This window comes from Ambystoma mexicanum, chromosome 9 (assembly GCF_040938575.1).
Source record: "Ambystoma mexicanum isolate Mex_15411 chromosome 9, UKY_AmexF1_1, whole genome shotgun sequence".
NCBI classification, from domain to species: domain Eukaryota; kingdom Metazoa; phylum Chordata; class Amphibia; order Caudata; family Ambystomatidae; genus Ambystoma; species Ambystoma mexicanum.
In genome coordinates, this window is record NC_090931.1 from 863,811,347 (window position 1) to 863,826,617 (window position 15,271).

The window sequence follows — 15,271 nt, forward strand, 5'->3', positions numbered from 1 at the left end:
TAGTCTAAAATCCATGCCCTGCAATAGTTGCATATGCCAAGGAACTTTTGCATGTCTTTTAAAGTGTGAGGTCTGGCTGTTGCTCACACTGTTGCTGCTCTTTCAGGTATTATTCTCTTACCATCTTTCGAGATCAATTGGCCAAGGTACAACACCACTGCCAGGAAATATTGAAGTGTATTCTTATCTACCTTGTACCTCTTGTGGGCCAGTAAAGTAAGCAAAGTGACAGAGTCCCTACTGCATGTTTCCTTCCCCTCACTACATATTAGGAGGCCATCAACGTATTGAATGATGGTGCTTTGAACATCAACATTGCTGATGTCTTTGTGCAATATTCTGTTGAACACACTTGGGCTTTCTCAGTAACCCTGGGGCAGTCAGCAGTGTTCATACCCTTTTGCCCCTAGAGTGAAAGCTGTTAGGTATTGGCACTCTGGTCTACCATTGTAAAATGCATGGCCTGCTTTGGAATACTGCACAAAATGGATGCCGGGTTTGGAACAAGAGGGAACTCCTATTGGACAATGTCGTTAAGTGGGTGAAGGTCTTGCACCATACGCCATGAACCCCCTTTCGCTTTTTTAATCAGATAAATCACAGTATTGCATGGGAAGTTAGAGGGGACAATAATGCCCTCTTGTAGTAGTGCGCGTGTTGTGCCTTTTATTCCCTCCTCTGCTTCTCTTGATAGTGGTACTGCCTGACACTGGGCAATACTGCCCCTGGTTTAAGTTTTATTTTTATTGGGGTTACTTCCTTCATTCAATAACCCTACATCATGGGGGTTCGTAGTCCATAAATTTGGCGGTACTAGCTGAAATTCCATATCACAAAAAGATGGCGGTGCACTGACAATAGCCATGAGGGGGTTTGTTACTCGTCTATTTTGTATCATTATGTCACAAGGCATGCATATTTCCATTATTATTTCCCCGTCAGTGTCATTGTCAGTGAACAGCTCTTCATCAGTTAATTCGCGCAGAGGTATGTTTGGGTCAATACACAGTACTGTCCACCATTCACAACCGTGCGTGTCCAGGCTAATCGCCACAATATGTTTTGCTGAAACCTGTACCCCTTGCAGATCAAGAGACAAGACAGTGGCAGGCAATATCTCAGGTGTGGCTACTGGGCAGAAAACAAAATCAGAGGGCACTCTCCAATCTTTACGTGTGATCTCTGGCACCACTCGTGCTAGTACCTGTATGCCATAAATTAACATGTCTACATTGGTTGGTACCCCTTTCATTTGCTAATGTTTGTATGAGTAACATCGCTCGAATGGAGCACATACCTAGGTGGAGCATGCTATCCCTCTGTCTGTAAATGCGATGGTCATGTTAAGCTTACTGAGTAAATCTTGTCCGAGTTAATTTACAGGTTAGTTCTCATGATAAAGTAGGGGTGCTCGCACCATTCTTCCTCCAATTTTAACATCTAGATCTTCTGTATAAGGAACCGTGGCCACAGCCCAAGAGAATCTGTGTGCCTCTAGATTTTTGCCAGATAACGGGAAATCACCTTCACATAGACATGATTTCTCTGCCCCAGAGTCCACCATAAAGATGAACTGTTTGTTTCCTATCTCTGCCCCCACCAGTGGTTCCTCGTCTGGGCATAAGGTACTTGATAGGACTGGACACACAAGTGTTCTCTGTGGGATGTCCTAATCTGGGTGGGTGTTTGTCCCGGGGCAAGAAAAAACTTTTTTGCTTAATAAACATATTCCCTGGTAAGGTGCTGGTGTGCCGTTGGCAGAAGTGACACATGGGTTTGCATGTGTATGTGCCATTTGGTTCTGATCAGTAGGACAGGATTGCAGGCAGTGTGGGGGGTGTCGAAGTGTGTTGTACCCTGGTATAGGTCTGTTAGGGAGAATTCTCATAAATGGTTAATTTCCCTTACCCACTGAGTCCCTCAGCTGCTTTGCTGGATTTCTAGGATTTATTTTTTTCACCTGGTAAGAGTGTGAGCCTTTTTTCCCACTCTTACGTTGTGTTTTGCTATGTGTGTTTCTACTTTTTTGTGTGATCTTGGGCACTGGAGCCTCACCTACTCCAGGGCACCACATTTTTCATGTGTGTTACACAGCACCTTAAGTGCAGTGACACAGGGTTGTCTTTTAGACTTCCCACTGACTCCATTTTCTGGGGCTGATGACAGAGAAGATCCTCCAGGAATCATCTTCCCTTGAGCTGGTGGGACTAGCCAGTTCATCCAAACTAAGAGCCAGGTCCCCTGCTCTGGTTGAATTCGCTGTACAGAGCTACAGTGGGCTGGATACCCAGGAAGGTCGGACGCTGCTTGGGTATTAAGGAGCGCACCTTTTATTTGTTGCTTTGCTCTGATGCTGGTTTCTTCCCTGGGTAGCGCAGGACCCTCCAGTCTTCCTACTTCTGATCAGTCCGACAGTCGCTTCAGGAACCGTGAGCCTGCAGGAACTACCAGGAACTTCTGCCTCAGCTACACCTCCCTCTCTGTTTTAAAGTACTGTACAAATCCGGTTGTGCGTTTCGTTCATCCGCGGTGAAAGGGTTTGAAATCTTTCTCCAATCCAAGGGCTTGTCCTTCTCTTCAAACTAACTTTTCTACCAACCAACCTCATCCAGAAACCGTGCCACAAAATTTACCGTGAACTACACTGAACTGTATTATCTTGAGCAGAAGACTTTTGAACCATTGACTTTGGCCCTAAGCCTTTTCTACCTGATTTTAACCTTGTAGTCTCTCTTGTTTGATCGCCCTGACTACTTACTTGTTAACTTTTGTCTTTCCCTCCCTTTTAAATTGCTGGAGTGCCATTTTGCTCCCACTTCATTTTGTGAGCTTATCTTGTCTAGAATTTAAGGGAAGTGGTGTGGTGTATTAAGAGTGTGATTTTTAAACTGCTTAGAAGAGTGAACTGTTATACAACTGAAGAGTTGTATAACAGTGGGTTCCTCTTTTGCAACTAAGCATTGAAGTCTTTTGTGGGTTCCTACAATTTATAAGGATCCTAGAACGGGAGAAACCTGCCTGTGCTGTTTACTGGAGCACTAGGTCAGGTCTCTCTATAGCCGACCGGTTTCTGTGGTATCGAAGTGGTTACACCACATCCCTCAGTGCTTGTGGAGGTGTACAGATGGATTCCTCCTAGTTTTGTAGTGGCATCTTAGTCTGCATCATTTGTGGTCCTCTCCCCTTTCCATGTGCAACATGATTCTGTGCACGGAAGGGTGAGGCAGCCTGAGACCTATTGCTTCCGTCTCTGAAGAGGTCTGGCGGTCTGAGCGCAGACCAGGCAGGTTTCTCCCATTCTAGGATCCTTATAAATTTCAAGGAACCCACAAAATTCTTCAATGCTTAGTTTCAAAAGAGGAACCCACTGGAAAATCTAATACCTACTCTCCAGTCCTTTTAATATACAGTTCTGCACCTGCCCAACAGAGAAAACACAATGAAGAGTTTAGAATTTCTACCGCAAATGGCAGATACACATAGAGTCGGGACCGGCTTTATGTGTTTTTTAGCACGATAAAGTGTATTGACTTGCAAGTGTGAGCTCAGTGAGCGAGATGTATCCATCCCTACTCATCTTAACAAAAAACTGTGAGTTCTTAGTGTGACAGGAGTACTGGGCAACCCACAGTCGGAATACCCAAATCAGTCCCTTGTGTTCTACATAGTCCCCTTGTATTTTGACATTTATTAAATGGCTACATGATCCAACATCACTTTGTCAAAAGATCCCTCTTCTGGCCAAGTATGAGGTGACCTCTCCCCTTTTTTATCTGATACCCATTGCCCATGGTATTTCTTTATTCAGTCACTGTACAATGAGAGGTGCTTACAAATATGCGAGAGTGGTGTGTCTAATCCCATATTTGTCAAAGTACATTTTCCCCGCCCAATCTCCTCTTTACCGTCACACTTCAACCTTTGGTGTATTAATCACAGTTTTCAATTATTTACGTCAAAACATTACTTATGCATTGTCATGACAGACACATGAACAAACCAACAATACTGACAACACCAAACATGAAACAAAATCTTAAAATATTCCCATATGCCCTTAACCCCCTTTTCATTTAACCCTAGTTTCCTTTCTTCCACAATCAGCACTCACATCACCCCTACCCCTCCTGGGGCTACCTTCACAAAGTTGTAGAACACTAAAGATAATAAGTACTACTATTTCCAGAGCCTATTAAATATATGAGGCTCCTACTTTGTTCCTTTTCCTCACTTATTTCCAGCACTGGTCAAGACAGTGCTCCCCGGCAACCGCCTTCCACTCCCTTTCGGAGCTAGGTTCCCGTAACTCTTCTTATTTTCTCACCTTACTCTTTTATAAAAACCTAATGGCCATGGAAAAGAAAAGAAAAGCGCTTTGTTTTCAACAATCACTCTATTCAGTCATATTCAACCAGTCTTCCAAGTGCCTCCGTTCACGTTCTATCCACAAGTGGGGGCATCCCCGTTGTGACCCCGCCTGGCGAGCAGTTGGGAATTCGCAAAGCCAGGACCCACAAAAACTTCTTTGCTGCGTACGTGTTTTTGTTTGGGGACTGGTCAGCCGTAGGTGGGGGTCGGCCCTTCTAGGGAAGCCCTGGATCTCGCCGCAGTACGGGGATGTTGAGGAATATCAGGTCGGATGGGTCACCGGTAAAGGTGCCGGTGCCGTTAACCCCTTACCGCCCTATTAGGAGTCTGCTTGCGGTACCCGCAAAGGGCGCCTTAGCGGGTCCCGCTAGCAGACCAGGGAGCTAACAAAGGGCCCGTTATTAATGAGCCCGTTGTCAGCTCCCTCCCCATTCCCATTGAGACCTATGGGGGCTCGAATGGAAATGGGGATGTACTGATATGATATGATATGATATGGCATTTGTAACGCGCCTATACACAAGTGTTTCAAGGCGCGAGAAACGGGTCCGGGTTCCTTGAATGAGGAATTACCTGGTCCTCCAAGGTTGGAATGGCCCGGTAATTCCTCATTTGAGGAACCCAGACTCGGTACCTGGTAAGGGGATAACCATGCCGCAAATTGCAGCATGGTTACCTCCAACCTCGTAATGACCCCCCTAGTCTTGACCGCCGGCAACGCTACCCTGATTGGTCTGGCTTGTCCAGAAGGTTACCTTGTTCCAAGAAACTAGGCTGGCCTTCTGATTCTCTGCCCACCAGGTCAGAGTTCAGAAATCCATCTCAACACCCTCTTAATCCAATCTGCCCATTTAAGTGGTTTTCTTGGCATGCCCCTCAGCCGCTATATGTTGGCTGGGGCCCACGCCTGCTGTCCCCCAAGTTCCACCAGATCCAATACAACAAGAAAGGGACAACAGGTTGTGGTCGCTCTTGGTCCTGTCAATAAAAGACAAGTTGCTACTTTTAGCCATTGCAGGCCGTGAGATTCAAGTTAGCAAAAATACATGCTGACTCCACTGCTACTTTGTGCTCTCTTAGGAGGAACAGACAATAGTGGGGGGATAGACCATGCAAGACCCTGGTCTTCCCAAAGGTCTTCAGTGGCCACCAAGGGTCCGATCTGGAGGTTCATATCCCTGGCCACCAGAGTGAAATTCCCACTCAGAGTTAGGGGGGGGGAATAAGAGTTGCATAGATCCTGCAATTTCAGTAAAGTCTCCAACCCTGTGTTCAGATTTGGCCTATTTTATAAATTGAAAAGCAAGAACCGTGCACCCCTCTCCGTGGTCACGGCTACAAGTTTGAGGTCCACCAAACCAGATTCCACAGAAACCACTTCCCAATCGAGCTTGACATCATACCAGATCTGGTGCCTGCACATGGTTCTCTCTCCAGGGCCTTTTGCGGCCAGGATCGTGATAGTCCGAGAGCCCTGGAAAACAACTGGTCCACAGCCCACGTTTCCTGGAAAAGTATGACCTGGTAGCCTGTAATAAAGTTGCACCAGTCCGGATTGGAGGATGCTCGGTGGAGGCTGGCTATGTTACAGAACAGCATTTTTAGGGGGGTGTGGGGCCCCCACCCTTTGAAGTCAATCCTGCTGGTCCGAATCAGGGATTGACACGCATATGCTGCCTAAAACTGGTTCGGCGATTCCCCCCCCCTGGCGGCCCCCCTTGTCAAATTGGGGAGCATACAGTTGGGGGTCTGCGGCTCGGGACGGGCATTTCTTAGGTTAGATAAAAGAAATTGCTCGGAACGTACCAAGATGTTAAGGCCCCTGGGTGGAATGGCAGGTAAATCGATACTTGGGATGCCTTCAACTAGATCCCAGCAGCTCAAATGTACCTTAATGTAGTCCATGCCAAAGTTTGCCAGTGGGGCCCTAGTACAATTTAAAAAGTCCTTCCCAATTACCGAAAGGCACCCCGTAGTTTCTCTAAACCAATATAAGCACTTATTCCAAAATTCCTTCTCTCCAGATGCATTACATTTATCAAGTAAGCTATAGGGTCTTGGGCTCCTCTTGCCACATTGCCCCTCAACTGTTGGTGACCCTGCCTCCAGGTGGCGCCCATGGGGAGCAGATTTGGGCCAGAGAGAGGGGCACCAGGGCCATGCTTTGCTCTTATAAGGGGGCAGGCCTGCAAGTGTAGGGGGTTAATCCTTTGTGGATGGTCTGGGGGTGCATGTACCCACAACCGCCAGATGCTCCTCTTTACTGGGGGTTGCCTCCAGCGGCCGCCATTGCCTCCCTCCTTGGCCAGCTGGGGTGATCTTGCCGGGGCATTGGCATTTCCTAAGATCTTCACCACACATCTTGTGATCTTCCCAATATGGGCACCCTCCCGAACCCCCCCCACCCCACCCCACACCACCCTCTTTGCAGGTCCCAGTTGTAGAACAGGCTCTTGCATCTATGGCTGTCTGGGGGCCCGGCCAGCCATAGGCTACACAGCCCCCGGGATTGCCCAACAGTCCCTTAAGGACCTTTATTTCCTCCATGAGGGTGCCCATCTGGTTGGCATTGATCTTGGCAAGGGCCTCTTCCAATAGTGGGGTTCACTGGTCCACCAGGCTGGTTGCCAAGTCTGTAAGGAGGCCAGGGTTATGGCTTGCGAATTCTGGACTAGGACTAGGGTTCAAGAAGTCTGTTTGGGTACCTATATCCCAGGGAATAGTAGGATGGATCCCCCTCCTTATAGTTTGTTTGCCCGGGGGGGGCTACATTTTTCCCCTTTGCCTTTGTTCCGTCGAGTCACTAACTTCCATGGAGCCTCTGGGCCGCTATTATTGTCCAGGCATTCCAATGTTTTACCATCAGTAAGCTAATGGGGTTAAATTGATTGGAGAGCTCTAGGGGAGCGCCAAGGAAAAGTTAGGGGCGGAGGCCATTAGCATTCCACAATGCAAATCGGCCAGGGGCCAACCCAGTGCTCCAGTGCAGTCTTCAGTTACATCACCTGTCCCCAAGCCTGCAATTCCAAAAGGTTGACACTAAGCACTCCTATGTTTTTATAAGTTGTAATTAGATTTGAAATGTTTTATACAATTCAAGCGAAATATGTTTATTATGTTCTTGAGGTGCAGAGAAGAATTGTCAACCCTGACATATGGGTTGTGTAAAGAAAGAGCAGAAGGTTCCCTATTGGGGAACTCCCGTCCCCTGCACACAATCTAGGCTCAAAATTGAGCCAAACATTTAGGAGTGACAGGTGTAGTCCCTTGTTGGACTCAGGCTGTCAATTCGTAAAATGACAATAACCAATGGTAATTAAATAACAAAGGTGTTTAGAAATATCATAAACATGAACAATCAATTAGTAATTTAAACTGAATTTATTTTTCTTTATGTAACCCATTGCAATTCGAGAAACTCTCTTCATCAGGGGCGTGTAATCATTGATTTTCAATGTTCTAAAAAGAATTTCAAACAAAAATGTATCAGTTATGTGTCTGCTTATTTGATTAATTCTAGTGTTTAATTAGATTAATACTCCACTTGTTACACAATTTATGATAAAAGGAGAAACTTCGAAATGACTAATTTAAATTGTTGCACATCAAGTTTGTCATGATCCGGCCTCATTACAACTCAGGCGTTAAGGGTTAACGCCACCGTTAACCCTTAACGCCTGATTCTGATTTTAACGCCTGCTTTTAGCAGGCGTTAAAATCCATGGCGCTAACCTGCCATGGTGCTAATTACGCCGCCGTAAATTACGGCGGCGTAATTAGCGCCTTCCCCACTCCCATTATGCCCTATGGGGCAAAAATGGGAATGGGGAAGGGAAAATGGGAAATGGGGATTTACCGCCCCACTCACCTTGGAATGGGGCGGTAAATCCGCCATCCACCATGGGGTAAACGGAGTTTACACCATGGTGGTAAAGTTGGTGCACTTAGCACCAAGGTTGTAATGAGGCCCAATCAGTGATTGCATTTTCCAAAGTAGTCATCCATTTTAATACCAAAATAGTTTGTAATTAGTACCTTTACTAGTAATGGGATGACTGGTTGCCTGGTTCTCTATTTTAAATTGAAGCAGTGTGTAGCGAACCCCGCGAGTCATGACACATTGAAAGATACTGTGGTTAGTTATACATTAATTGTAAAATCAGAGATGTGGAAAAGCTATTCATTTAAGACCTCTTACCTCAGAGAACAGTCCACGGGACTCCATGTTCTATGGTTTAGTCAGCGGTTCCTTTTGGTTTTCTAACATCAAATTCTTGTCTTTCACAGTAAATCTGTATGTTCAATAAAAATTAATGTAATCTCCAAGTTGCCAAAGACTACAAGATTTAGCATATGTCTTACCATAAAGCCAGTGTTTTTTAATACATCTGTGCCAGCTACGGTCTGTCTTGGAAATCTTGTTTTTCTACATGTGCGATTGGCGATTCTGTGAAAGCAAGATGAAGTGATTCAGACTGGCAGCAAAACCGGGTCGTTTTTATTTATTTAATATAGCTTTTTTCTTAACTAATCCTGTCTGTAGCAGGATGTCTTTATAAAACAAAGGGGTGGCTATCCGGAAATACTTACAATTCCGGAAAGTTAGACATTCAGAATGTTGCGTGATGCTCCGTGCCGCTTACTGTGAATGGAAAACAAGATGGCTGCTAATTATAGTGGCGCATACTGATGACATCATCACGCAGTGGCGTACATGACGTCATATTTAAACAAAAGGTTATGTATACATTGCAATGCTTTTCCTATAATGTATAGATACCAATATGGCTTTTGAAAATATGCTACCGGTAAATCAAGGGAGTGCTAACTGGATAGACATTCCGGATGCATTAGAAATGTAAAACGTTCATCTCTTAGAAGCGGGTAAGCCTCTTAGATGATATAATTAAGATAATAATGGAATCTTAAATTGCCAGATGTTCTCACCTTATTAAAGCTACCACTAGCTGTAAACCCAATGCCGAATGTTCCAACAGGAAGGATTATGAATCCAAGTATTCAGGATGCTGAATATATCCTAGTTGTCCATAGGGTCCAGTATAATACTTATTAATATTAGCAAAAAAACATGTCTTTAGCTGTCTAGTCCCATGTGTGATGTCCATTCAAAGAAGGTTAGTCCTAGGAAGCTCAGAAGCTTCATGTTGTCCCTCGGGTACGGTATAATTACTACACTGGGTGGTATATTGGTATATGGAGTTGAGGTAGATCTTCCACAAGTGCAATTTATCCTAACAATTCTATGCAAAGGCGAGCAAATGGTATCGCTGTCATGTTTTAAGGCTGAGTCTAATGATGATGTGAATAACTGATAGTCATTAATTTCTCTAAGCACATGACTGGTCTAAATATTTTAAGCGGATAAATTATATTATCTCAACAATATTTCCAAATAGGGTTTGTTAGATAGGCTAAACATTAGTAATCATTCATGTACATCTGGAGCTCATACGGAGTTCATTTGGAGACATGTTTTCTGTCTCTACTGACTTCACATAGGTGGCTAGAAACATTCGTATGTATCTAGCACACACCAAGGAAACAAAATATTGTCTCTTATAGAGTTCACATTCTTAGTGTAGAGACATTAAGAATGTTTAGGCAAGCGTAATTTTCTGTCTCCGAGTTACCACGCGTTATGGAAGGGACCCGTTGAGGGACTTCAGAGCTAATAACGGTGCCGCAAATTGCGGTACCGTTATTAGCTCCATCCCCATTCCCATTGAGCCCTATGGGGGCTCGAATGGGGAATGGTTCTCGGAATGGGCCGTTACGGGGTCCTCCCAGGTCGGAATGACCTGGTAAGTCTCTATTCTGGGAACACGGACCCGGAATGCGGTAAGGGGGTAGCCATGGCGCTAGCAGCGCCATGGCTACCGCCTACCGTGTAATGAGGCCCATTGTGTGCTGTTGTGCAAGTCTATGTGTGGTTTGTCTTGTTGCAGTGTAGTGAATTTTGTGCGGATTGCTGTGCTGTAGGTTTGTGGTTGTGTTTGGTTAGAATTTGAGAGGTGTATGCAGAGGGGTGAAGTTGTTAGTATAGTTAAAGTGTAGTTAAAGTTTAGCTGTAGTGCGTGCTAAAGGATTGAGTTGTAGTCAGAAAAAGTTTTGTTATATCTGGAAAGTAGTTTACAGTACTCTTGAGGTTGGAATTTTCAAAATGTTTAGACTATTTTTTACAGGTAGTAACCGTACCTCCATTATTAAAATGTATGTTTTTCAGCAACAGCCTAAACAGCATTTTCCTTTCCAAGTGTGTTTTAATCATATCTCCATTACACTGCCTTTGGTTGTACGGTTCATCTTTAAACATATATTTTTGTACTTCTTAGACCTATGCTGTCTTGTCATTCTGTAGAAGTTTCTTCCAATAGAGTCTTGCATGTTCTTTTTAAAACCTAGCCCCTGTCAGGCTCTTATATTCGGGCCCAGCTTCAGCATGTGCCCAAAATTGGGTCATATATGAGAGACAGAGCAGTTCATTACATTGGTACAGGATTCATACATTGTTACTCAGGTTAACATCAAGCCTTCTCTACCTGCCTAAACATCTGTAGGTCCTCACGCTGCCAGATGGTCAATAAGAGAGAATTTCATAGCCTGGATGCCAGGTGGGCAAAGGCTCAACTGCCTACTCTGCATAATTTCATCAAATTAGCAACACAAGACTTTGTATTAGAGGATCACAGGCATGAAGTTGTGATGATCAACAATATGTTTAATCCATAGAAAATCTGGACAATTCATGTATAGTGCCTTATAAGCAAGGCACACATCATTATGATTCATCCTTTTCTCACAAGGAAGCCAATGCAGACATGAAAGATTTGGTGAAACATGATCATGGCAATTCAGTTTCAACACAAAAGGGCCACTTCATTTTGCATATGGAGCAGTTTGCTGAGAATATACTTAAGAAGCCTGAAATAAATTATATTCAAACAATGAAGGTGTGATGAGGCAAACTCATTGACAGATAAAGAAAATATGTCAGCAACATGCCTAATTTATCACAACAAACTAAGTTGAAAGTCCATTTTAACTTCCAGGTTCTTGTCAATTTCAAGGTCTGCAGGCAGGATCCTGACATTTGAGCCAACAGTGAACAATCCAGGAGTCCAGCTGCATTAGGTCAGTTAGCACCTCCGTTTTATTTCAGTTGAAGTTTAGTTGGCTGAACTACACCCACGTCCCCCTCCCCTTCCTGTAGCGAGATGTACAGGTCCACATGGAGTCTGGGGCCCAAGCATGTGCTTGGGGAAGTGGGAACAGAGTGCTCTGCGCTCGTCTTTTCCACATTCACTCTGCAATCACCAATGCTATGTAAAAGATAATGGGAAGCTGGGGAGTGGTGCAGACTCCAGGTGAATATACCAGGCCCTTTTTAGGCTGCCTCCAGTAACACCGTTTCTTGGATTGAGATGGCCATAGTGAGAAAAGTTATTAATCCTTGTTCCTCCCAGGCACATCAGTAACACATTACATGTTGCTGAGTGGCTCGCTTAGGAAAAAGGGCCTGGAACTCTTGTAGAGAATTATAGCCACTTCTACAACCCAGGTGCCACCAAAGTATCCCTAGGGACAGCACAGAAAGTCACAAGAGCCACAGCTGTGACTCCCAAGGAATACCTAATTGTCACCCATACCTTACAGCTAACCCATGAAACTATATCAAAGCCACCTTACCTGGTAATGTGGATATTGGTTCAAATGTTATAGTGACAGACAATGGACACTAATCTTACCTCAAACTAGCAAAAGGATCCATGGTTTTCTTTTATGGCATCAACCATCCAGGCACCACACCACCATATCAGATATTTCTATAGACTTCTAAATCACTGCTACAATGCCTACATTTACATTACATCCCAATGCAAGTCTGTGATTGGGCCAGTTCCTCATGCAACAATTGATGTGTGTGTGTGTGTGTCAGGTTTGTGATTATATGTTTAAGTTGAATAGTTTCTCCTTCTAGAAGGTTCAAAGGACAGGCAGTCATAGTTTTAGCATGAACGGCACTGAATGAGAATCCCCATAGAAAAATTCAGGGTCATTCTGACTACACCACTTTCTTTGATTAATTTGATCTCATGTCAATCACAGAAGTACAGGTCTACACTGTCAAGATTTTGATCAGGCTTATTGAGGTTTGTAATTACCATGAATGAAGATAACCGTGGCTTTTTGATTTCATGGTCAAATGTGAATTTTAGAAACTTGTAATTGGTCATACGAAGTAAGGATGATTTCTGCAATGTAATTCTAGCAATTCTATCAACAGTTTGTTTTAATTTCAGAGATATACTATCCATCGTCTGTTTGATTGCAAGCAGCCATTACCTTCTTAGACTACAAGGTAATGGAGTATTGGTTTCAGGTGAACCTGTACAGGCTAATTGCAGTAGTATTAAAGAGTCCCGGTTTCCTGAAAAGTGTAGAGTTAAGTCTCTGAAAATAGAAAGATCCTATGAGTATCCAGATACTTGGCCCATCATGTGTCTCTTTTTCTAGGCTTGCCCCAGCCGAGCAGCTTCCATTTGAAGATGGCTCTGTGGACCTGATCACCGCTTCAGTTTCTGCCCATTGGTTCAACATGGAGATGTTCCTAAGTGAAGTGGAGCGTGTTCTCAAGCCCCGTGGCTGTCTGGCAATGTATTGTTTATATCCATTCTTTGATCTTCACTACAAAGACTGCTCCAAAGCTTTAACAGATGTCTTCACAGAGGTAAGAGCAGAATAAATAAAACTCTCTCACTGTTCAGATATTACGTATGTATATGTAAGAATAAAAGATCCTAATGAGACTCTATTCATGGTGAGATTCAGAATATCCCTTTACACAAGAGTCTGAGTTTAACAATGTTGTATTCAACATAATGAGGGGCTGAACAGTCTACACGTTAGAGGCAGCTGCCCAATGTTTCAAAGTATTCTATTGCATCTAGCGGTTTATAGTCATAATATCGAAAACAAAATGTCGAAATATAAAAATGTCAAAAACAAATGTCGAAAACAAAAATGACGAAAACATATATATATATATATATATATATATATATATATATATATATATATATATATAACACAAAAGACAATTATTCAAAAACAAAATGTGGAAAAAAAAGTTGACATACAATGCTAAAATACCAATGTAAAGTGACAGCAATGGTAACGTTTTTATGATGGGGCTTCCCCCCAAACCCAGCTCCCCTCACTCGAACCCCAACATTCACCCCACCCGCCCTCCGCTCCCCCGCTAACGAAACGCCAACAGAATGAACAGTATTAAGGGTTAAACAAATAGGTGACAACCACGAGTAAAGAACAAATAGTACACAAATTTAGCCAAGATAATAAAGAAAACTACCTGGATTCTATAGCATATAATTTAAAGTGTTAAAAGTACTCACGTTTTCATAGAATCAGCGATCCAGTATGGCAAAACCAAAACGTATCCAAATACACCAACCAAACAAATCCAGGAATCCCAAAGTCCAAGAAGCAATCCATAGGAAAATCAACAAAAAAAATCCAAGCAAAATCAAAATCCGCAGTCTGAAACAGTTAAATCCAGCACTGATAGAAAGGTGCAAATCCAAAAAGTCCCGAAAAAAACACAGTCCAACATGAAAAGTGCATAGAACCAAAAAACCATTCCATCCATGGAATCCGGAAAAACAAATCCAAAAAATCCATGAACGGAGACAAGGAGACCCGAATGCAACGGAAACGCTTTCAGAATGGACTTTAAAAATGGCGCCCATGCATACGTACACTAACGCTAATGTACATACAAAACAATAACAAATAACAGCAAAATGCACATTCCCAATACAATAGCGCCATCTAATGGAGAATAGTTACAATGATTGCTCAACATAAAGAAATCCTGCTGCCTATTTAATATTTACTAGTACTGTTATGCTTAAAATAAAAAAAATGTTAAGCTACATAGTTATTAAAATATTATTTTTAGAATACTTATTATTGACAAAAGTATGTTGCAATGTTAAGTTAAATATGCTTAATAAAATATATATAAATCTTTACCTTGCATATATAATTATTTACCTTGCATGTATAATTCTTTACCTTGCATGTATAATTATTTTCCTTGCATGTAATATTTTTTGAATTTTTTGTATTTGACATTTTTTCCGAATTAATATTTTCGACATTACGACTTTCGAAAATATTGCATTTGGAAAAATGACTGCACACCGCATCTAGCAGTACTTCCAGAAGATTAGGGGCCTTTCTCTTAAAAAGCTTGAAGAAATGTTGGTATTGGGATGCGAAGGGACCATAAGCTGTGGTCCACTATTTGCTGATTCCTGGTCAGCAGGCTAAAAACGTGACCTGTTGCTCGAATAGCTCCAGGATCATGCCTCTGTGGGATTTTGGCATGAGCTGAATAGCCATATTTCTGTGGTGTATAGACACATCTATCATTTCCAAGTTTATCCCTTGTGTTTGGTGGCTTTCCCAGTGGTCCTTCGGAGATATATGGGAAGGATTGGGGGCATGACAGAAGATGGGATTCACTGGAAAAAGTTGAACAATGTTATAAATCACAGGGCAAGATAGAGAGAATAATTATATGCATTGCTTTATTTACTATAAAAGTGTGGGCGTTTTTGAAAGGTTGTTTTTAGGTCTGGATAGAGAGAGCACTAGTTCTGGGCCAGAGTTTAATCAGTAGTATTTATGGGGGACTTAGTCTTAGTGTCAATCATATATGCTGTGATGTATTAAACGTGCATAATGGTCAACCTTTTATTACAGTACCAACCATTTTGTAGCCGCTAGAGCAACTGTGTAAGTTGTGGAGACAATTACTGAATGTTGCTTTTAATTGCTTTTTTGGTTCCCATGAACT

At 43.0% G+C, this 15,271-nt stretch overlaps 1 protein-coding gene across 3 annotated transcripts in view; it reads left to right on the forward strand.

The window, feature by feature from the left end:
* Nucleotides 1-15,271, forward strand: part of LOC138488704 (putative methyltransferase DDB_G0268948) — a 504,586-nt gene that overhangs the window by 205,113 nt on the left and 284,202 nt on the right. For all 3 annotated transcript variants that reach the window (XM_069615945.1, XM_069615946.1, XM_069615944.1), the window contains one exon: nt 12,904-13,117. In XM_069615945.1, the coding sequence (XP_069472046.1) occupies nt 12,904-13,117 (214 nt within the window). The remainder of the gene's footprint in view (nt 1-12,903; nt 13,118-15,271) is intronic.